A 24,473-nucleotide genomic window follows, 5' to 3' on the forward strand; every position below is an offset into this window, starting at 1 on the left:
GCAGTTCCTATGTACTCACTCATTGCTGCTTTCCTTCACTCAAAATAAATTTCGCCCCATTTTAACTCGAGGTAATCATATTCTGCTCTGCAAGGGGATAGGAAATGCTATCGGTTCAACATCTGCACTGATTTACATAGATGTTAATATCCAATGCGCATTTTCCCTTGACTCGCTTTGGTTTATGTAACTGCAGGAGATACAGAGTAACAAAGAACCAGGCGCTTGGTTTTAAAACAGGCTCTCCCTTTCTGGCAGCGCGCAGGATAGCAAGAAAGCCTTTAATTTGAGCCTTTGAGTGTATCCATGCAACATAAAGTACAAGAGTGAGAGGAATATGCTGGTAGTTCTGCATTATCCCTAACAGCACCAAGACACAACAAGAAGGAAAATCTAAGTGCACGCTCATTTTATTAGAGAACCTTCTCATCACAGCCAAGTGAGGGTGGATAAGTTGGTCCAGTGTGCCCTTTCTGGATGGCCAGTTTCCACAGCAAGTGAGAAACTTTGCTGCTTATATTGTGCATTATTTATACCACAGCTGTGCACAAAGAAATTCAGCATGGTTTCACATGCTTGTGTATGTAAGTAATACCAAGCGATATAAGTGCAGAAATTATTTGTATCACAGATATATCAGAGAGTAAAATTCAAAAAGTGTCTATGGTTAGGGGCTAGATGTGGAACAAGTTACACATGGATTTAGGCAATACGGATTGTGAAGTGACTGCAGAAAATTTCTACAAATGTACTGATATAATCTGCAGAAGTAAACTGCCCTGCCCAAACTGTGCAGAGAAGAACAAACATGTACTTAGCTGAGAGCTACATTTCTTCTTTTTGAGGAGTCCTGTGTATTTAAAAGGTAGGGGATGTATCTTATATACTACAAAAGCAGCTGTGGAGCAATTGCAACTCTATGGTTTTGTTCCCCTGAATAGGAACTACAGGGAGCCTTTATTTTTCTCTTATTTCTCATTTTCAGAAACTATCTAGATTGAAAACAGTAGATTCTGTTCTTTGTGCGAAGGAAACAGAGTAAAATCCAGGGCAAAGCAGACAGCTTAAAGAACAACGTTAGTTTCTGAAGTGACTGTTCCTCCCAAGCAAGAGACAGGAGAGAAAAAAATGGATCTTGACAATACATGAAGTAGATTTCTAAAAGGTTTTTCCTTCCAGCTCAAATATTTTATGGAACTGGGGAAACATCAGGCTCCATTTGTAAAAAGAATAAAATAAGAGGATAATGGATACAATAGTGAGAAAGATTACTTTGAGGCAGTCAGAATAATACTCGAAACAAGGAGAAGTGTCCCAGGTTAACCTATCCACTGTTTTCAAGATGCCACAAGCCTCTGGGTTAGGCAGTTACCCCATACCAACAGCAAGTAGCAATATTAATTCACCAGCTTTATTGCTCACTCAAACCATTAAACACTACAAACACCTCTCAAAAACATGGGGTATATAGAGAAACAGGAAAAGAGAGAGATTGTCTCAATATACAGATGACTGCTTGTTGTTTACCTGGCACCACAGGTCCTTGTTGTAGCAGCTGCCTCAGAGAGCAAGTGGGCTTAGGTTCTTGATGCAGTTGTACAAATCAGATTTTGGGTTGGTATTGTTTCCAGCTGAGAGCCTTTTCTTTATTCTAGTTGTAGGAGACTTTCTTCCTATTAAATGCTTCAATGGTGGATTTAAATATTTAGAGGATCCACATTACAGGAGAACTGTCTGAGAGCATCACAAAGAAACCATTAGTTAAATCCATTAAGGATCTACTTAAGTGGAATTCCCTGCTGTTATCTACATGATAGCCACATAAAAAGACACTGTGCAAAGAAAATGTTGGGGAAAATATTCCGCCTCACATATCGTCTCTGTGAAAAATCCAGTCTTACTGAAGGATCCCTTTTTGATTTTCTCAAGATTTCAGCTGGGAATTGATATTATTTCAGCTGAATTAGAGTGGGGGAAACAACATGGCTTGGTTTCAGTTGTGCTTTTACCCCTCTCCTTTTCAAGTACATTCAGTTCAGACAAAAGCTTTTGTTACAACAGAAGGTACGGGAACTCTTTTTGTTTTGGACATGGCATAAACCATCAAAGTTATATTCACTGTGCAAGACGCATCAGGAATATACGGGGTCTCTGTGTTGTCTATTTTTAAATACATGTAAGTGGTAGCAGTATGGATAAGATGTTCTTTCCTCCAACTCCTAGAGAAAGGCACTTGAGCCATTTGAATTATAAAACTTACACCATCTTTCACGTTGCTCTTGTTTTTACAAAGGAGAAAAAGCTTGAACTTGATGAACTTGTTTTTCAATTCTCTACAATCACGGGTTTGATACACGCCCAAGAATGCAGTTATATTCCTCAGAATCTTTCTATTCTTTCTCAGTTATGTAACATTTCCTACTTTTGAATGCTCGGGAATCTCTGATGTGATTTAGGCTTATGGATAAGATGAAGGCACCACAGACAGTATATACAAGGCATAAACATGCATATTGGTGTAATATTTATATTCCTAATCTATCTGTAAATCAGCATACAGTGTCTCAGATCATTGATTTTCTCTCTGGCCCCCATTTTGAGTACATTTTACAAAACCCAAGAGAGAAAGCCCTGTTCTCTAGTCAGAGTAGTACAGAGCTATTCCGTAGACGTAGGAAATTACTTTCGAAGACATCAAACAAAGTGCTTTGTTTCCATTGCAGGGTGAGATGCTCAGAAGTCTTTGTCCATCCATAGATGTAGATGTATGCACAGAGGACTATGCAAAACTGGAAATTCACTTTGTCCTCTCAATTAGACTATACCCGATGGGTCCAATATAGAAGAACCACCTAAGCAAACATGTTACTTCAGGGATCAGCAGCTTACAGGAGGGAAGGAACAGCACATGGGCATTTTATGAATGGCACAAAGCAAGAAAAGAATTGTGAGCCCTGAGGATTTGAGAGAAGTATACATGCCAGGCAGCAGCAGCTCCAGTTTTCAGAAGTCTGTACACTGGAGGGTCTGCTATGTCCTGTAAGGGAAGATACTATCAATCAGCTGTCCAGGAGCCTCACACCTCTGTGAGCATCAGCATGTTCTTATGTGCATGGCACACCTGGCCATCACTAAACTAGGATAAAATCCAGTGTCACTTACTTAGTATTGCAAACCCAAGAAATTACAAAAGCAGGAGTCAGACCCCATCCCCAGTCCAATATTATCCTAATTATGAGACTGAAAACCAAAAAACGACTGTCTATGTCTTCTGGCATTCCAGCCATTGAGAGGTATATTTCAGCAGCATTTCTACGTCTGTCACTACAAACATGGACACTTCTTTCTTTTTTTTTTTTTTAATAAAAATTAAGATATTTAATTTCTCACAAGACTGCAAAACACTGAGTTGCTATGAAAGCATCACCTATCAAGACTATCACTGTAACTTTACAGCTAACTTAATTTCACAGCGGCAACACAGGACAACACTGTCTTGTGGTGCAGTGGTGTCATGACTTCTTCCTCACCTGCTCCCAAGACCTGCATCAGGAAACAAACAATGGCCACCAAACGGGAATGGAGCAAAGACACATCGCAGCCCTTCCAGATCCAGGGAAAAAACTGTTGATTTCCGCAGGGCCACACAGTATGCTGAGAACTCTTATTATAGATTAGTAAGGTTGCTGTATATTTACAACCTGAGCATTCAAGGTGTAATAAAACAAATACTCGTTTAATCCTTCTAATGATTTTCCATTGGCATTTGTAACCATAGAATCATAGAAAGCCCTGAGTTGGAAGGGACACACAAGGGTCATCGAGTCCAACTCCTGTCTATGCATATGACAACCCATGTGTCTGAGGGTGTTGTGCAGTGTCTCTTTGAACACTGTCAGGCTTGGGGCTGTGACGCCTCCCTGCGGAGCTTGTTTTCTTTGTACACCAAATAAAAATGTAAAGACTTTTGCTGTTTTCTCCATTTATACTCCTTCAGAGTAACTGTGTGGTTTATAATAACTCCCACTCCTACTCGCATTTCTCTACAGACAATAGGTTTGCCAAGATCCATGATGAAGAACTTACATGGTGTATCTTTCAGAAAAGCGCTTACTTCTCAGTAGAACAAGAGGTGCGTGTGCAGGTACAGGGGAACACCTTACCCCAAAACCTCAACCCTGGAAGCTAGTGTTACCACATGAGCAGGTGGCAGAAGCCACGGCACAGCCCCACAGCCCCAGTGACAAGGGGGAGGAGCCCCGGGAGAGGCCCCTCCCCTCCCCCCCAGCCCCACAGCCTGCGGTGCGCGACATGGCGGCCGCTCCCGGCAGGCACCGCGCCCCGGCCGGCACCGGGCGCCACCGGCCCCGCAAGCGGGCGGCCACCAGGTGGCGCTGGGCAGAGCGGCGCCGCGGCCGCGTGCCCCGCCAGCTCCCGCGGCCGGCGCGGCCGTTGTTTCGGTTAATTTATTGTTTTCATAAAGTGTTCTGGGCTCATTATGAGTAGCACCAGATTCAGCGCAGTTCTGTTGTGCTGGATTGAATTAATTTAAAGATACATGTTTATTTACCCACTGAATTTAGGATTACACATAAATTATTCTTCACATATTAAGTGTATTACGACAGCGTGGGATCTATGTTTTTCACACTCCTAAAAATCTTTGTGCTGAATTAAATTTTTTTTGTGCAGCAAATTTGCAATACATTAATGTAAGTTATGCTTGAATTCACTGTTTCACCCGTTGGGGCTTTTTTTTTTTTTTATCGCCCTTTTATATGCCAGCAAAAGCAAACACAGCTCTAGCCAAGAAGCACTACCATCTTTAAAAACAGACTCTTGAGGAGGGGCCCCAAAAACCTGCTCCTGGCTGCAATGCCTCAGAGAGGGGCCGCACGGCACTTGCAGCCCCAGCCCCAAGGAGGAGTCCAGCACAGCCCTCTACAGCATCTCCCTCTCTCACTCCAGAGCTGTGCGCAGCCTGACCCATGTTGGGGGCCTCCTAGCCGCCTCTGGCCCAGGGTGGGCTGTTGGTGCACACCTTGCCCTGCTCTCATCTGTGCTGGCTGAACCAAGCCGGGCGGCATCTCCCTTCCCCAGCTGCAGCCCTTCATTGCTACTATGGCTGGCCACACACCAGCCTCTCCAGCGCTGCTCCTGCTGCCACTGGCAGCTAAGCCCTTCTCCCCTGCATGTGGGAGCCCAAATCCCTCGGAAAGGGCAAGCAAGAATGTGCGGTGATTGAGGTGAAGAGAACAATTCACTATTCCCCAGGATCCCGTTCCCAGCTGTGTTCATCTCCTCTAGGTGTTCATGTGGTTTTGAACAACTCATGGAGAGGAACAGGGCCCTTCAGTGTTCTCCAGGCCTTCTGCATGCCAGTGCCATCATTTCTGAGGTGATAAGGCACAACCTTGGAGCAGAGGCTGTTATCTTTTTACTGTTCCTCTGCTTCTCCCAGCCTCTAGCTGCGCCTGCCCTGAGGTGTGCCTGCATCCCCTCAGCTCCCTCACCTTATCCCCCTCGCTGCCAGTCCTCCGTGAGGAGGAGGCATGAAATGAAGGAGTCCTGCATGGGATGTCTGCACATGTATGTGAGACTAGCAGCTGCTGCAACAGGGGTCAGAGCAATGGGCGATGGTGGGATGGGCAAGAGAAGAGTCAGAGCTGCCATGCTGGAAATAAGGAGAATGAAAGCCCTGTGGTGGATGAGCGTTGTGAGCAGCACCACAGGGCACAAATGGCACAACAGCACAAGAGGGAGAGAGACAAGAAACAGCAGCCAGGGCACTTTGCTTCCCCGAAAACCTCCCCTCTACCTCCCCACATGCACTGCCTTGCTTGAAAACACATTCCCAACAATAATTTCCACATCACATCCAAATGGTTTCTGAATGCCCTGAGGTTCAGCCTTTAGGTCTTGTTCCTGGGTGAGAAGGGCTGAGATGTGAGTGGTGCAGATGCAGTGGAAGTTCTAGAATGCAGCCAGTCACCATTTTGGCCAGGAGAATCATTGCTAAAGCTACGGAAGCAGTGAAGGAAAAAAGCTGCAGCAGAGTACTAGATGGTTTTGAGAAAGTTATAGGAAATTAAAAAACAAAAAAAAAAGTATAAGGACATGGAATATTGCAAAACTTTATTAAGGTGGAGTAAACTTTTATTAGTGGCCATACCCTTCCAAGATATGCAACGCCTAGACATGAACTGTGAAAAGCAAGAATTGCACTTTTGAGCGCTAACTCAGTAGAGACTGCATCTGCTAGGCTGATACTAAAGCTGTGCACACCCACGTCCTTGGAAATCCGTGGAAATGGAGGCTGTGAACACTGCCGAATAAAGAATAACACCCACACTTCGCACAGGCAAGGCTTGAGAGTGGATCACATGGTCCGATCAGGGCTGCTCTATCTGGCCTGCACTTAAGAGACCAAAGTAGCGATGTTCCCTCCTTGTTCCCTGCTCCTGGATGGAGTGCTGACTATTATCACCCTTCACCCTTTCCCCTAGAGTCTTTTCTGTGAGCTAGTTTACACCACAAAGAATTTTCCAGTATAGCTGCAATTACTAAAACCACGGGGTCAGTGCAATTTATTCCAGTGTCATTTTTGCCAGTATTGTTAAACCTTTGCTTCAAGTGACAGAAACTATTTTTTAAAAGAGAACTTTTTAATTATTCATTGTTTATTCCAACTTCATTCACCCTGATCTTTTCGTATTTCTCCCCGACAAAACTATTTGGGTAACAGATTGAGCCTGGACTTCTCCTGAAACACTCTCCCCGTATTAAATGCTGTCATGTATGGTACCACACACCTGACAGTTGCCAAGGCCAATTGAATGCCCTTTCTCTGGCAGCACCAACAAAATTTATTGGTTTAGGAATCATTGAGGGGAGTGTTTTGCTGTGAATAGTAAAATCCTCAGCAGTTTAACATGAATACATCTCTAGTAGCAAAACAATATTTTCTGCTAGTAGAATAAAACCATCTCCCAACACTAGGACATTATTGGTAAAAATACTGTTTTACTGGTACAACTGTGTCTGGCACTGCTATGCCTGTGAGGGCTGGCATTTTTTTACAGCCATGGTAGTCAATGTCAGTCCTGTAAACGGGATCTTGGTCTCTCAGAACACACATTCACCTCTTCTCAGCTCACACTGACAACTCCATTCCACAACTGCATTCAGTACAGTTACTCTTAAGACAGTAAATGCAAATGAAGATGCAAATACATGTTGTAATTCAAATCAGTGAAACACCATCCCATTCTGCCATTCCTTCCTTACAGCTACTTAATGCAGATTCATAAAATTTAAGGTCAGAAGATACCTTTAGGTCATACAACCTGAGGTATAACACAGGTCAAGCAATTTTAAGTAATTAACCCTCATGATTCATAGATGAGCAAGCAACTTCTAGACATAATTTTTAAGTCAAAGATACCAAGCAAAGAAGTCACCATTTTCCTTTCTAGCTTGTAACTTTTGCATCACGTTACTGAATCCAGAGCCATAACAAAATGTTTTGACCCCTGCGATGCCCTCTTCTGTCTGGGTGCCTCTCTTTGGAGTTCCTCCTCTCTCTGATCCTTTCATTGATCATTCTTTGACTCCTTCTAGCTCCATTCTTCTGGGTAACACTGTAATCCCTTTTCCAGCAGCAGACCTGCCATCATCGTTCCAGAGCAGCATATACCATTGGGTTGACTCATTAGAACATATCCCCTCCTCACCTTTTGATGTCCTCTGCAGGGGGCAGGAGAACACCCTTGTGACAGAATTGTGTTCTGTGGGTACTGTCAGTTCTGTGAGTGGGGTTGAAATACCCTTAGCTGGGTGATGTATATTTTTATTTTATATTTCCTGGCAGCCAAGTGCTCCTACTGCACTGGTCTCCATGCTCTGCAAAGGTAAAGAGCACGCCTAGGCAATAACAACTCGGCATTTTCTAGGTCTGGGGATATTTCACATCTATAAATCTTAATAAGTTTATTCCAAAATACAGAGAGTAAGGGTTTTGACTGATGCATATTTGTAGGTACAAAAGTACACTTCATATTAAATTCATATTATTAAAGCCCTTACAAGAGAATCAGCCAAGCAGAAGATGAGAAGCTTAAAAGAGATACCATTGTGATTACAGAAAGACAAGAAAAACAAACAAAATTCCTCCTCACTTTCATTCTTTCTATCCCATAAAGTGTTTATGAGTAGCTGGGTTTAACTATTCCTACCTTCACTGAAGTAATCGATAAAGGAACACCTTGTATAGAGAACTGCATTTTCTGCAGCTATAGCTAAACAGAACAGATTTGAACAGATTCCTAAGGATCCACTTCTGTTACTAAAGAAGAGTCTGAATTTTTAGCTCTGCAAATAACCAGCTGAATAACCCGTAACTTGATTTTTATTAACATCCAGTTGTCTGTCACGTCCCTCAAAGTCCAAGTGTCCCTATGTAGAGTGTTCCTGAGCACTTGACATCAGACAGCTGGCAATTTTCTCAATATGATGTATAACAAGTCACTTTATTGGAGTAATTTAGGACAGACCATGTAGAACATGTAAAATAGTTCTTGGCTGGGAGCTGCTTCTCCAAATCTATCTGAGAAATGGCTTGCAATCTTACTCATCTTCACAGGTTTTTGATGCCATTGATTTACAATTTTATATTGCAATTCTAACAGGTTAGCTGAAATAGAGCATACACGTATGAAGGACATTATTGAGTCCAATATCTCCAGCTCCGGAGAATGAGACAGTTCCCTTTCCTATTTAATCATAAATGTTTCTTTAGTGGGCAATAAAGAAAAAGCAATGGCTTTATACAATCACCCCACAATGTTCTGAGATTCAATGCTAAGGAATAAGATTTGCTCGGATAAAAAGGAATCTCTAATACAAATAGATTTAACATCAGACTGAATAAAGGAACTCCTGAACTGGAAGTAAAGATGCAAAGAGAGAAGTCTAGCATGTTCCACCTCTGTTGTATTTCTAAGTGAAACATGAATTTGTTTTTACTGAAGGGCTGAGAAATATTCCGAATAATTGACATAAGTTGTTTCTGTAGTCTTTCGAGAAAATAGGAGCAAAATACACAACAGACTTATAAAAAGAGGCAGATTACTTATACAGCTGGTACAGACATCACCCCAGGAACAGAGAACGTGGGTTCAGGTCTGGTCCATAAAAACTGCAGTTTTCATACCTGCCAACTCATGATCCCTCTGTTTTCAAAACCTACCTAGAAAGTCAGTTCCCCTCAGATGAGTAATGAACTGGATTTATACATCTGTAACAGAACCCATCATACTCAAGAGGCTTGTGTGGCACTTTTAATGATTCCCTTTCCTGCCCAAGTAAAGTTAGTAATAAGTCTTTTAAACAGGATGAAGCACTGAATGGGGTGAAGTTCACAATAGTGAACTTCAAAACAGACTTAAAATAGAGCTCACCTAATTCATTCATACTGAACCAACCTAATTAATCAGCAGTGCTCTTCAAATACATGGCTGCATTGAGCTGTGCAAATGAGATCCCTGTATAAAAATGATACGTATTAAAATTAAATCAGTGTTTAGTACTGGCCTCACTTTGCTCCTTTTGAACTTTAATTCTTCTGTCACAAGGTACTTTGAAAATTCCCATTCACTGGGACCAGCCCTTCAGTGAAAAGCAAAAAGGATCAGATGATTTTGATGATTTTACATTATGTGTCCTTTCCCAGAACGAGCACAGTCCCTGATTTCTAGCTGGTGAGAATCACCATGGATAGCTGTTCTCAAATTAGGCTCCTTTCTTCTTAGACATACGCTTAGTAAGTTTACACTCCGCACAGAATGGTGTGGCAATTTAAACTTAGATGTGGTTAAATGAAAACCACATTTGTCCCATCCTGGATGAGAAGAAAACTGCTGTAACATGGCAAAATGATATGTGCACCTTTCATCTTTCTATGAAATCCACTGAAAAGACAAAATCAAGATCAGAAAAATCTTAATAGTATTTGTACATTACTTTTTTAAAAAAGAGAGAGAACCTTGTATTTTTCTGTTCTCATATGATTTTCCTAAAATCTACCAGAAGAGATGAAATATTAGGGATGGTCTGTTCGGAATGAAAAACAAATAGCAAAAAAATCATTAGTGTACAAAGCAAGCCTATTGTCAGTCCCTGAGCCTTTGCTGCTTCTGACTATAGCATCTGAATTTGTTAATGCAGATGACTCACATTGTTAAGTCTTTGTTAAATAGCTAGATTATATTTTGGATTAATAAAATGGTTGTTGTAATTTTAATAACTTTTTTTTTAATGTAAGCAAGAAGAAACAGATGTTTTAGACAGACCACTCCTCACCATGTGATAGCTACTCAAGTCTGTCAGTAAGTTTCATGGCTCAACAGGAGCAAGGACTGCATGAATTATTAAACATTTCCAGGATCATTTTTTAGATTTCTTAGAGCTGGATATCTTGAAGTATACCTCGAGGATATTAAAATAACCCTTCTCTTAGATTACTTTAGCTCTTAGCTTAGCTGAAGCAAGGAGCCAGCCATAGAGGATGCTTTTCTTGAGAAATACTTTGCCCTTGCAATGGGGATTTGATTGTGGCTTTGACAATCAGGCACGTCGTGGCAGAGAGGATGTGAAAGTGAAGCACCCGAGTGGCAGTTGGTGGTGACGTCCTGTTTGCTGAGGACAGGACCAAACTCGGCATGTCCCTGGGGATGGCGTGCGTAACCCACAGCTGCTGCACCCCTCTGGATTGCAGCCTTCTCCTGCGCTGGCTCCCTGAGCACCAAGCCATTGCTGCACCTTCTCCAGCTGGTGTGTGGAGCATCTTCATCCTCTCTCCATGAATCTAGAGATCACAGGACTTCAGCTGCCTGCTGCACAAGGAGCCTTCCCACCTCATACACACAGGCAAGAATTGCTAGCTACTTTTGCACCTTAGAGGCTCCGTGGAGCCACTGTATGAGCAAAGAGGATGGACCAGCAGTTGTAATACAAGCCTGGGACTCTGGAGATGTACATATAGTTCAGCATATGTTTCACAAATGCACATACCCATGATGCAATAATAGTAAAATGAATGAAAGATAGTAAACCCCACACCCTAGAGCTTTTACTAGTCTAGGTCAGACATCAAAAAAAATGGATAAACTCTCTTCCCTGACATGTTACTGTCTACATCACCGTGACCAACATTTAGGGTCTACATGGATGGACTCCCTCAGTACATAAGAAGTTGTGCTTATCGAAGAGGTTACTACTACCTAACAGCTATTTCTTGTCCCTCTGCTGGAGTCTGGTGTCTCCTCAGATCTGTCGGCTCACTTTATCCTAATCTTATTTAGGCAAATGGGTCCAGGTTAATGCAGATAATTTAAATAGTCTGGTAACCTGGCTCACTTAATCTGAAAAAGTTGGGAAACACACATACAAGCAACTGTACTGGTAGACATGAGGAGCATTAGTATCTAGCAGGGGTGATGCTGACAAAAAAATGGGGATAGTAACTTCTTTCACTGGCAGAGCTGGGCTTTAGAAGAGAGCACCTGTTTTTAATCTCAGGACATTTCTTTTGGCAGTAGTGTTGGCTAAACAGGTCCTATTAATCTCCCCCTGCTTCCAAACCTCCTCTTTGGTCAAACAGTAAGAAGCGGTAACAGCCTCATATTGCTCTGCCCCTTCTCTTCCCCCTTCCTGTTATGCCAACAGCACTGGTTGGGCCGTTGGGTGAGTCAGTGCAAGGGTCTGGATAAAAATAAGTTTTCTTTCTCCCCCCTTGGGTTACTGGCACACCATGCAGCTGCACAGACCGTTGCATCAGCACCCCCAAGGTCCATGGCAGGTGATCATGGCAGTCACCTGGAGCTGCTGGAGCTGGTGCTGCAGCTGAAAGAAACAATAATGCAGTCACGACATTCCTCCCTTGTGCCTCATTTCCTTGACAGTGAAGTGGGAGTAACTGGACTTCTCAGTTTACAGGCGTGTTTTAAGGATAAATGTATCAAAGCAACAGCTCTCAAACTTGGAAGTTGCTCCTTTGGGAAGGCACAGCGTGTACCAGGCTGGGATGAGGAAGGCTCAGGAAAATTTCATCTGGCCTCTCCCACCTCTCTCCACCCTCATAGAGTCATAGAATGGTTTGGGTTGGAAGGAACCATAGAGATCATCTAGTTCCAACCTCCCTGCCATGGGCAGGGACACCTTCCACTAGATCAGGTTGCTCAAAACCCCACCCAACCTGACCTTGAACACTCCCATGGAAGGGGCATCCAGAACTTCTCTGGACAACCTGTTCCAGTGCCTCACCACCCGCATGGTGAAGAAGTTATTCCTTATATCTAAATCTACCATCTCTCAATTTAAAGCCATTACCCCTTGTCCTATCACTATACGCCCTTGTAAAAAGTCCCTCTCCATCTTTCTTGTAGGTCCCCTTTAGGTACTGGAAGGCTGGAGCCTTCTCTTCTCCAGGCTGAATAACCCCAACTCTCTCAGCCTGTCTTCACAGGAGGCATGCTCCAGCGCTCTGATCATCTTGGCCATCCTCTGGCTTGCTCCAATAGGTCCACGTCCTTCTTATGTTGGGGGCCCCAGAAATGGCTGTAGTACCCCAGGCAGGGACTCACCAGAGTGGAGTAGAGGGGGACAATCACCTCCCTCAACCTGCTGGCCACACTTCTTTTGATGCAGCCCAGGACACATCTGGCTTTCTGGGCTGCAAGGGCACATTGCAACTCATGTTGAGCTTCTCATCAACCAACACACCTAAGCCCTTCTCCTTGGGGCTGCTCTCAATGTATCTTCCACTCAACCCGTATTTGCACTTGGGATTGCCCCAACCCATGTGCAGGACCTCGCACTTGGCACTGTTGAACTTCATGAAGTTCACACAGGCCCACCTCTCAAGCCTGTCAAGATCCCTCTGGATGACACCCCTTCCCTCCAGCGTGTTGACTGCACCACACAGCTTGGTGTTGTCAGCAAACTTGCTGAGGGTGCACTCAGTCCTACTGTCCATGTCACCAACAAAGTTGTTAAACAACACAAGTCCCAATACTGACCTGAGGAACCCCTCTTGTCACTGTTCTCCACTTGGACACTGAGCCATTGACCACAACCCATTGAGTGCAATCACCCAGCTAATTCATTATGCACCGAGTGATCTATCCATCAAATCCATGTCTCTCCATTTTGGAGACAAGGATGTCATGCGGGACAGTGTCAAACGCTTTGCACAAGTCTGGGTAGTCCTCATCCTCTTCCAGCCTTTGTGGTTTCTCCTCTTCATTGAGAGCATTCACTTTGTGTCCCCTATACAGAGGGGCTGAAGAAAGTTGGCACGGGGATAAACTTTGCCAGAACTGGGAGAGCAGGATTCATTTGGAGAGAAAACAACAGTACAAGTGATACTCACTATACTTCGGGAGGCTCCAGGATGGGCTGCAGGAATTTGGGGTTACTGAAAGAGCAAATGTGCACACATGTGTAAAAAGGTAGAGAATGAAGATAAGGTGGGGGAAGGAGGGAATTACAACTATTACAGCAAAGGAGAAAAGTGGGGCTCCAGCTAAAAGACACAGAGCTGCCTGTATTAGAGACTGTGAATGGTTAAATACTACATAAACGGGTCAGAAATACGAGTGCATTGGGCTAAATCATAATTTTGTCACCCTTGCAAATATTCAGAATTGCATATACACTATAGTTATGGTAAATGAATTTGGGTTGCAAAGAACCATCTTCTATTAAAATCCGTGCATTTCTGGCTGTACATAAAAATACCCTACCGACAAATTATTTTTCTTGGTGAACACATGGAGGCCACAGTAATCTGTTCCTAGAAACAGCAACTGATAAATACTGCAGGCTATAGGTAATATTTGCATTGGGTTAGACAAAACGTGTAACTATACTGTGGAAAAAGTTTAGGAAAGAAAACTAGAGGGGTTTTTTTGGTCTTTTTTTGGAAGAACCAGCATGTTTACAGCTAAGGTACTGATCTCGTTTGTTTTATAAGTGTGAAAGCTGTGTATTGTCAGTTTGACTGTTTCTTCGATGTATCAGTCAACCCTGCATGCTACAACTGATGATAGAAGGGACCTCCAACCAATGTGTAGCTAAACAGCAAATATTTCCTTTGGTTTCCCGTGTGTCTCTTCACATCAGCAAATAAAAGATTTTTAAAAGGCAGAAGAACAGGAAAGAATTGTTGGCAGAGAACTCTATGATTACAGTTGTACTGTATGTCATTGAAATTATCTAATTTATAAATGAAAAGGACCATACACTATTAATTCAAGGGAAAGCTGGCCTTTTCCTAGATTTCTCCAAAATGCAGTGATGTTCCCAAACAATGAAACAGGATACAGAAATATTAGGTAATTCAGTTTGAAGGCTCAGAGTTCACTGGCAGGTAAACCCAGAAATCAACAACCCCTACTATTACTGCGAAGTGGAAGATTTTGTTTTGATTTAGATAATTGGTTGGGCTGCTATCTCACCAAAGTGCAGACTCAAGAGGTGTTTTTTTCCTAGAGGCCTCAGTCCACAGAAGCACTTAATCAGGGCTTAACTTTAAGGAAGTGAGTGATCTTATTGACTTCAATGGATGATTCGCATTTGTAAAACTGAGGTATTTAAACATTCTATTCAAGTGGTCTAAATCCAGGAACTGCTAATGTTGCATTTCCATAATAAAATTGTGTATGACATTCTTGAGATGGAGATGGTGATGTTTTGAAGTCCTTTTGTTTACACATTGCCAGAAGAAATTGATTAAATTGCCCAGGATTAGTAGCTGCTAAAGAATGGATTTTAATTAAATGGTTGAATGTGTCACTCTCTACATGTTTTAGGCCACAATCTGTTGGCATAAACCCTGTTTTTTCAAAGTTCATTATGACCAGCTAAAATAAAACTATTACACTTACCTACAGGCTTTACACCTAACAGATTCTGGCTTATCAGCTGGATATCAACCGAAATAGTTTACATATTACATTTGTGACTGAAATGTAAATATTACATAATAAAGAAAGCACTACTAGATTATATTTATATGTTGACCACATAAAGGTTCTCATAAAAGCAAAATCCTATTACTATAGGTCCAAGTACCAAGCTAAAGCATAAAGCTAAAGCTCTGAGCTGGCTGCTTACTTTTCTGTGATCTGATTTATGCCTTATTGAAATCAATTAAAAGATTTGCACTGACTTCAGAATGATTTCGATTGGATGTTTAAACAGTAAAAGAAGTGATAATTTAATAAAAGCCCGCATACTTCTTTTTTTCCTCATTAAATCCAATGTCAATCTAAAAGAAGGAAACTGAGAATTCCGGTGAATTTGACAACTGTTTCATCAAACTGCACAGTGGATTGAAACATAAAGCATAACAAGAATGCAATAAAAAGTGGGGTGTTTTTTAACAGAGGGATTTTTCAGACTCTCGTGGGTACCCAGGTCAGATGCAACAGGTTCTTGAACATCTGATTGGACTTTTACCTCACCAAAAAAATTTAAGATTGCTCCCGACACCTCTAAAATAACACCTCAGGGCTATTACAATATTGGTTTGTTTTCTGTATCTCTCCTTAGTGTTACTCTCTGTATGATTTAAAAGCCAAATGGAGAGCGGCTGCTGCACAGCTGGGGAAGGCGCCTCACTGCCATGGGGCTGAGCCACAGCCAGGCAGCCAAGGGTCTGCATGGATGTCGTAGCCAATGGAATAAACACATTACCAACAGTAAGTTTAGAAAGTGATGTTGTTTATGCTGGGAAGGGGTCCCAAGAGCACCAGAGTTTATAACTTATCAGAAAAAAAATCAAGAGAAAGAAGCCGTGCTTGGACAACATTGGTTTATAGAAAATAATTAAATTGAAGAAACAATGAAAATGGAACTAAAGTTGAAACTGAGCACTTGTGATATCAAATATCAATGCAATCATTTTGCGGCAGATAATATGTATGGCAATTAGAGCTTTTTTACATTATATTATAATAAATTCATAATTCATGCATACAATGAGAGCATTTGGAAAGGAGCATTTGAATTTAACAAACACCACCACTCATCATCTGAGCAAAGATGGCAAAAGGAATTTCAACACTATTTGTGATCTAAAAAATTGAACCATGGTTGTTGCTTTGTGTTGTGCTTCCCTTGCACAGACTGCAGTGCCTTCTGTCTGCTTTAGGGTGTGGCATCTGCCATTGGGGAGGAAAAACTGGCATGTGTTGCCTTTTATAGCAGACTGATTTCATTGTGCCGAGGGCCTCTATTTTATAGCCTCTTAGTTCCAACCTTGTAGCCAAGTTGCTGAAATAAATGCGAAGAAAAGGAGTTAATAGTATAAATTCTTCAGGTTAAAGGCTCATCCGTTTTTGTTTTGTTTTGTTTTTTTTTTCCTGGGGAAAACATTTCAAAGTAAATCTACGTTAAACTTTGCGGGTTGCTCTCCTGATCAGGAAGAGTTGTGGAGCATGTGAGGAACTATTGCGATCTGCAACCAAGGCGCTATCAGTACATCTTATCAGATTTTCAAAATATGTATTATTGCTTGAATATAAATGTCTTAATGTATAAACGTGTAATTGATTTTATATTTTATTTTGGAGTACACATGTAAATAAATACACACAAGTAGACATCTATATTTATATTTGCATATGAAAGACTTCAAAAAATCAACTCATGTGGTTTAATGTGTATAATTAGCGTGCATTTGAATATAGAAAAGAAGAAAATCCAGGAGAAAATGTCAAAAAGGCTCACTAACAAAGATGTAGTATTCTCTTGGCAAAAGCTGATGAATGATTTGGCATGAATTCATCTTACAGTTCTGTTATTCTCTCTCCTACAAAGATGATATACCCCTTTCTAGCAGTTTGCATAGAATTGCGATTTGTTGTTGTTACAGACTGTAATGACCCTTGGGTATGCACCTGATTCCCCCCACTAGAATTACTCACCATTTTTTTCCCGCTCTGTGTTTTTTTCCTGGCCATATAACATCTTGCAAAGAGTAGGAAAAAAAAAAAAAAAAAGAAAAATATAATTGTAACAGAAGTATTAGCAAGGTGTACTTGATGAGCACTGAGACTTTTCAAAACTAACTCCATAATGGAAATCAGAGTATTTCTGTCTTTTCAGACAGAACTAAAATTAATAGACACTGGAATCACATCATTCATTTATCAATAATCTTTGCATGTAATTCAACATTACAGCATGAAGCTTCTGCTCTTTAATGTTTTCACAGTGGATTCAAAAAAGCCTGCCTACCCATGACAGCATCTGTCTTGATATGCTGCGTTTTTCTCTACCATTATTATTGAATCTCATATTTATCCATTTTGAAATTTGAAGACGTGCTTACCTTTAACAGAGTGCATAAATATATTCATTTAAAACAGCATGGTTTAGACCCTTACTATATTGAAAATGCTTGCTAATATCCCAGTTTTCTATATTCATAGCTAAGTATTTTATCTCCCAAATGCTTTTATTTGTTGAATATAGTGTGTGACTATTACCTTTTCTTATACTAGGGCATCATTTGTATTAAGATAGTTATAAAAAAGCCCGTTCAAACCGTTCCAAAAGATCGCTCAAAAATGTAGGTCATCAGCAACAGCTTCCCACTTGGAGTAAGAGTTACTCAGATTACATATTTTGGGTTTTGTGTTACTACGTTTTCACAAGTGTCTTGTGTGTACTGGAAATTATATTGTTTGGCAAAACAATTATGAGGCCAAAAATGTCTTGCTCTCCTTGATCAGCTCCTGTTGATCTACAAATAAGTACCTAGAACATATTGAAAACAGCCCTATATATAAAAGCATCATCAGTGCAAATGACCGTTAGGATTTGGAGACAGCTGGACAATGTGGACAACTGCAAAGACGCTACCGCTGCAGAATTTCAGGTTAAATTTTATAACCGTCTGCACACACAATATAAAACTTTGGGGGGATGGAGGGTGGGGAAAAAAAAAAAAAGCTTATTTTTCAGTGTCATAGAAAACGTTCTCCTGCCCTCGGAATACAACGAGTGGTCTTTTGAGCATGCCACAGGGGGCTGGGGGGCAACGTGCGGCCCCCGAAAGTTCCACCGATCCATCTGCTCCAGCACATCTGGCCACGGAACTCCCAGTTTGCGGCTGCCCCCTTCCCTCCCCCGCCGCTGCGGCCCGCTCGGGACAGCGCCGCCGCCGCTGCCCCCGGCCCCGCAGCAGCTGCGGGACCGGGACCGGGACCGGGACCGGGACCGGGACCGGGACCGGGACCGGGACCGGCCCCGACCCACACCCCACAGCCCCCCGCGGCATTTGGCGGCCCGGGGCGCCCGGCCCGACCCTGCGCCTCGGAGCAACCCCCGCTCAAGTTCCGCGTTTGGCTGCCGCCTCCGCGGAGCCCGGAGGGAATCCCGCGCCGGCCGCGACACTCGGCGCGCACACGAGTGGGACCCGATTGCGAGCAGGGGCAGCGGAGGGGGTCCACGCCCCCGCTCCCCATCCCGTCGCGCCGCTGCTGGCGGCGGGGAGCAGGAGCCGGAGCCGTGCGGAGTCCAGTCCGCGTTTTGCGAGTGCGCGGGAGCGATCGGGGCGGAGGGGGCGATGGCTGCCGGCGCTGGCTCGCTCGCTCGCTCATGCCATGCTGGGCCAGCGCGGCTCCGGCAGACGTGTGTTTACCCATATCCGGGTTAGAGAGGAAAGGAGGAAAAAAAAAAAAAAAAAAAGTTTCATTTAAACCTGAACAAAAAACTTTCAACATGAAATCACACAGCAGGAGCAGGCACAGACCGTAAGGCGTTCTTACCATTTCTAATCGCAATCACGGACTCGGGGAGGGAAATTTCTGTAATTTGGTGCGTGCGGAGCGGTCCGCAGGGGATACTCTTGGCTCAGTCAAGTCCCTTCCCCGGCCGCTTCGCTTTCTACCCCTCTCCCTCCCCCCACCCGTCTCGCCCTCCTTTTTTGAGGGTGGGGGTCGACTTTTTTTAATTTTTTTTTTTTTTTTAGTAGTTACTATTATCAGTACTAATTTCTCCGGACTCGCAATGTTGCGATGATCATGGCCGCGCAAGTCGCAGCGGCTCCGGCGGGTGCGAACAACAGCAAGGGCAAAGCCCCGAACCTGCCGGGCGGCCTGGGCCCGGACCGGGGTCCGGGAGGTGCCGGGGCCGCGGCCGCCGCGGGGGCGCCCGGGCCGGTCCCCGCGCTGGGGGTCGGAGAGGGGAGTCCGGCCGGCAGCAGCAGCAGCAGCGGCGTGAATAATGTAGATCACCATGTCCTCCACCACCACAGCGAGCCGCTGAACATGGCCAATAACGCGGCTCCCGCCGCTGCCGCCGGTAACAACAACAACGCCAGCGGCGGCTCCTCCTCGGAGCCGGCTCTGAAGGAAGGTGGAAGCTCCTCGGCGTTATCTTCATCTTCTTCGTCTTCTTCCTCCTCCTCCTCCTCCTCCTCCAACCCGGGCTCGGCCATGGAGACGGGGCTGCTCCCCAACCACAAGCTGAAGAGCGTCGGAGGCGATCACCCCGCCGCGCCGCCCCACCACCACCATGCCCACCACCCGCATCACCATGCCCACCACCACCATGCCCACCACCCGCACCACCACCACCATGCACTACAGCAGCAGCTAAATCAATTCCCGCCGCCGCCGCCGCAGCAGCCGCCGCCTCAGCACCATCCCGTGCAGAATAACAACAGCAGCCTCGGCGGCGGCAGCGGCAGCAACAACAACGGCGGTGGCGGCGCTGCTCAGCCCAGTGCAGACATGGAGCAGCAGCAACATGGAGGAAAAGACAGTGTTTTGGGCGCTCAGGCCGAGCCCCCCCAGCAGCCGCAGCAAATGCTGAATAAAGGCGCCGACGAGGAGGAGATGCCCGGCAAGATGGGCGAGCCCATCAGCGGCCGCTACGATCACCCCGGCTTGGGACCCCTGGGCGGACAGCAGCAGCCCCAGCAGCCGCCCCCGAGCGCTGGGAGCGGCGGCGGCGGCCTCGGCGGCGGCGGCGGGAGCGGGGGAGGCGGCGGCGGCCCCTCCGCGGTGGGTGTCTCGGAGTTCAATAGCTATTATGGCAACGCTGCCCCTGCCAGCAGCGCTACGGCGAGCCGCGCCGGGCCTTGCTTTGATCAACATGGCGGACAACAAAGCCCCGGGATGGGGATAATGCACCCCACGGCGGCCCCCAACAGCATGGACCCCCTGCAAAACTCCCACGAAGGTTACCCCAACAGCCAGTACAACCACTACCCGGGCTACGGCCGCGGCCCCGGCGGCGGTGGCGGCGCGGGAGCCGTGGCGGCGGCGGCCGCCGGGGCAGGCGGCGGCGGCTACGGGGGCTCCGCGGCGGGCTACGGGGTGCTGAGCTCCCCGCGGCAGCCGGGCGGCGGCATGATGATGGGCCCCGGCGGCGGGGCCGGCCTCGGCAAGGCTGCTGCCGGCGCGGGGGCCGGCGGTTTCGCGCGGTTCTCCGGGCAGAACCAGCACCCGTCCGGGGCCACCCCTACCTTGAACCAGCTGCTCACGTCCCCCAGCCCCATGATGCGGAGCTACGGCAGCAGCTACCCCGACTACAGCAGCCCCAGCGCCCCGCCGCAGCCCCAGCCCCAGGCAGCGGCGGCCGCCCCGGGAAGCCAGCAGGCAGCGGCGGGCATGGGCATGGGCAAGGACATGGGCGCCCAGTACGGAGCGGCAAACCCGGCCTGGGCAGCGGCACAACAAAGAAATCACCCGGCGATGAGCCCTGGGAACACCGGGCAGGCCATCAGCAGGACCCAGGTAAGCCCCCGCGCCCGGTTAATGACGGCTCCGTGCCACTCGTGTCGAGGTCTTAGTTTCTTTATCATTAACTTTCTTTTTCCTATCCTTCTTTCCCCTCTTTTTTTCCCCTCTCTCCTCCCTCCTCCGGGCCAGTTCTCGCTGCCTCCCTAGCAGGGGTGAGCAGCGCACAATGCGCGGCCCCGCTGGGGCTGGAGGCACCGAAGTGCGGTTTTCGCTGCCGAAATTAGGTTGTTCTCAGACCCAATTAATATTTTTTCCCTCCACTTTGAAACAGCGGAGGAGAGAGGCAGGGCCCAGAGGACAGGCAGCTTGGGACGGGGGCGGAGGGGGGGGGGGTGGATTTTGTAACCGGAGTGTCGGATCCGGGGCTTCCCGGGGGATAAACGTCCATTATCTTCCACGGTGCCTTTTTTTTTTTCTTTTCCTCTTTTTAACCTGTTAAATTTTTTTAACAGAACGAGTTGCGCCGTTGCACGCTCTTAGCAAATTAGTTTGTCACTGGTGGAGGTACCGCAGTGAGATCCACTGGGAGCAGCCGGGCTCCTTTCGCTGTGGGAAGAGTGCGCGTGTGTGTGTTCGTGTGCGTGTGTGTGAGCGCGTGTGCTCGCGCCCCTGTCCGCGCGGCGCGGGCCGGAGCGCGTGGGGCTCCTCGGTCCGGTGACCTGAAGGGGACGTGCCCACCAGCAGAAGCGCGCGTGGATGCGCGCGCGCATAACTACGTTTCTCTCTCCAAACACACGCGGAAATCAAACCGGGAGAAAAAAAAAAAAAGTGCTGGAAAAAAAAAAAAAAAAAAGGAAAAGTCCTTGGCGTCAGTAAAGGGACGCGGGCACCGGGCGGGCCGCCACCTCCGCCCGCACCCCCTGCGCCAGCCCGGTAACTCCGCCGATCGATGGGTAGATAGGCGCGATGATGGCGGGGCGGCGGGCCGCGGCGCAGCGCCTTTCCGGGGTGGGCGCGGCGGTGCGGGGAGCCGGCGGGCCCCGCCGGGCGACCGGTGCCCGAGGAGCGGCCGGGTCCCCGCCGCCAGGTTCGGAATTTGAATTGTGGAGGTAAACTGGCTGCAACCGTCTCCAGACAGCTGCCTCCGAGTTGACATCTAATCTGCCATCTGATTGGCTCCCCACTCGCCATTGGGCACCTCGCGCCGCTGATGTAAATAGAGGCGCTGAGCGGCGCAGTCACAGAAGCCCCGGCACAAATAGCGCGGGCGGCCGCGCGGCGGGGACGGGAGGCGCGGGCCCGGGCAGCGGCACCCGCCGTGGGGGCCACCGGCGCGCGGAGAAGCCAGGGGCACCTCCCCCCTTTCCCTTCCCCCGTTTCCCACCCCATCCAGTCTGGTTAGACGGCGTGGCTTCTCTGGGCATCGATCTATCTGTTTATTAGTTTGTTTATTTTTGTTATTGTTGTTTGGTGTTTGTTTCTTTTTTTTTTTAATTCTTTGCTAACTGGAGGCGGTAGGGGAGTATTTTGTAATAACAGCGCCTGGGCGAGGATTCGGGATTTCAAGTTGCGCTTTTGTGCCTCTAAAAAACCATTTTTTAATATTGCAGCTTATCGATACTATGCGGGGGATTAGTTTTTTGTAAAAAAAAAAAAATAAATCCAAATACTAATTTCGTTACATTTCTGTTAGCGTGGTGCCTAACCTGTGCCTGGCTCTTAAAAAAAAATCTTGTTTGCGTGTAGCTGCTGTAGGTGAGAAAACGCCGTGTACTGTACAAAGAAGGGAAAAAGGAGCTCTTCTGCCAGAGGTTGCATTTGTTTCATCTCTGCAGCAAATCCCGATATTGGGGGGGAAATGTGCTTTTGCGTTCGAATACTTCAAGGAGCATCGGGAGTTGTTGATCTAATTTTTCTACACGAGTGTGAGATTAGGCTTGAATTCTCAGTAGGAAAGTGAATTGTGTTATATGGAGTAGTACATTAGAATTTTATGGGTTTCTTTTCCCTTCAACAAGATCTTTCTATTAAGAACTGTTAAATCTTTTAATAGCTTTTAACAGTGAGGAGTGACAGGAACAAATGAAGGTGTATGCTTTTGGGGTCCTCAAATGGCTGGATCTTTCCATAAACTAATGAACAGAACATGGAGAAAACATCGCTTAATTTTGTGAACAGTGCATTAATCCTGAAAAAATCGTAATAGAAACCCTGGATGGACTGGCTGTATGTGTTTGTCTACTTCCAACAGGCCACTCTTGTCACAATTTTGGTTTTTATTCTGTTTCCTCTCTATTTTCTTCTAGGGAAACAAGATTTTTTTTTTTGGTGAGTGTTAATTTTTACCTTTTTTAATTTGCTCTGGTGAAAGGGTCACTGGAAGCCATAAGGTAATGAGGCTTCATATGCATAACTTTTCATAATTAATTTAAAAATATTTGCATTCTCTGCTTGCATTTGAACACAGTTCAGAATTTATGGCTTCAAAAGCTAGGAAAACCATTGTCAGGTAGACATAGTACATATTAGTTCAGAGTGCTGTTTCTGCAGAAATAGTTTAAAGTATTTTATTTTTATTGGAGGGGTGAGAGTAAATTCATTATGTCCTCAGTATGACTCTTAGAAATACTTCCTTGTATTTACGGATTTACATCCTCTCTTACAGATTTCTTTGTTTCATTTTTTTGTAGCATAAGAGTCAAGATGCAGCTTAGAGCAGTCTGGGAAGGGCATAATTTTTCTGATCTTTTAAAAAATTATTATTTTTTCCTCAAAGTAATTGTCATAAAGGCAAGTGATCAGTGTTCTTTGTATTATGATTTTTCCATCTAACCAGAAAGTTATTGAGATAAGAAATTTTCTTAGATTTTAGATTAATATTTTTATGTATAAAATACATTGTGTCAAATAGAAAAGAAATACAGAACACAGTTATTTTTGTGTGATTTTTTTATTTTTAATTCTCACGTGTCTGTATATGTTGAGAAATTGATTGCTTTTTGAAAGAGAAAAACATTAATATTAGTCCAGAATTTGAACAGAAGGCTTATCTTTATTTTTTAAAATAATCATCTGTGTGTATACTCTCTGTATGTGTATACACATTTTAGAGTATACTCACTTGTCATGTGTCTTTGCAAAGCAGATGATGATTGGCCCCTATGCCTATAAGAAACTACTGTGCTATTAACAGAGAAAAAGGACCATCAGCAGGCTACATCATCTGAGATGCTTGTTCAGGAAATACTTGCCTCAGCACGGGTAATTTTTTGTGATATGCAGAACTGTGACGTCTCACTCCGAACTGACTTGTGTGTTTGTCCAGCCTGTTAAGTTATTGAAGAAAATTTTGCTGCCATTTTATTTAATCACCTTACCCAATCATGAGATGTAAACTCGAAAAAGAGGCCTCTCGTTTCTGAAGAAACACACGTTTTCAAAGCAGATAGATATCGCTCATGCGGATACATTGATTTGATCGTGGAGGAGTTCTGTGGTGCTGATACAGTACCTTGTCATTCAGTTATTTTGATTATTGATCAATTCCCTGGCAGTGTATGGATATTTTGAGTCCTGAGGCTCCTTTTATTCTTCACTTCTGATTTGCACTGCAGTATCTTAACACATTAGTTGGTCTCTGTGTGTGTGCTTTGTATACATCTTTCTCCTTTGTGCACGTGTGTAAGATTTACATAGGCTTACACACAAAGAGAGAAC

The 24,473-nt window shown here is 45.1% G+C and overlaps 1 protein-coding gene across 6 annotated transcripts in view; it reads left to right on the forward strand.

The window, feature by feature from the left end:
* Positions 1 to 18,615: 18,615 nt before the first annotated feature.
* The window catches only part of ARID1B (AT-rich interaction domain 1B), a 327,634-nt gene continuing 321,776 nt past the window's right edge, over positions 18,616 to 24,473 (forward strand). For 3 of the 6 annotated variants that reach the window (XM_065835868.2, XM_065835867.2, XM_065835871.2), the window contains exon 1: positions 18,618 to 20,810. In XM_065835868.2, the coding sequence (XP_065691940.2) occupies positions 19,086 to 20,810 (1,725 nt within the window). In that variant the 5' untranslated portion in view covers positions 18,618 to 19,085. Of the gene's footprint in view, positions 20,811 to 24,473 lie in introns of all 6 variants that reach the window. The other 3 variants (XM_065835870.2, XM_065835865.2, XM_065835869.2) reach the window with 3 other exon arrangements.

This window comes from Patagioenas fasciata, chromosome 3 (genome assembly GCF_037038585.1).
Source record: "Patagioenas fasciata isolate bPatFas1 chromosome 3, bPatFas1.hap1, whole genome shotgun sequence".
NCBI lineage: Eukaryota > Metazoa > Chordata > Aves > Columbiformes > Columbidae > Patagioenas > Patagioenas fasciata.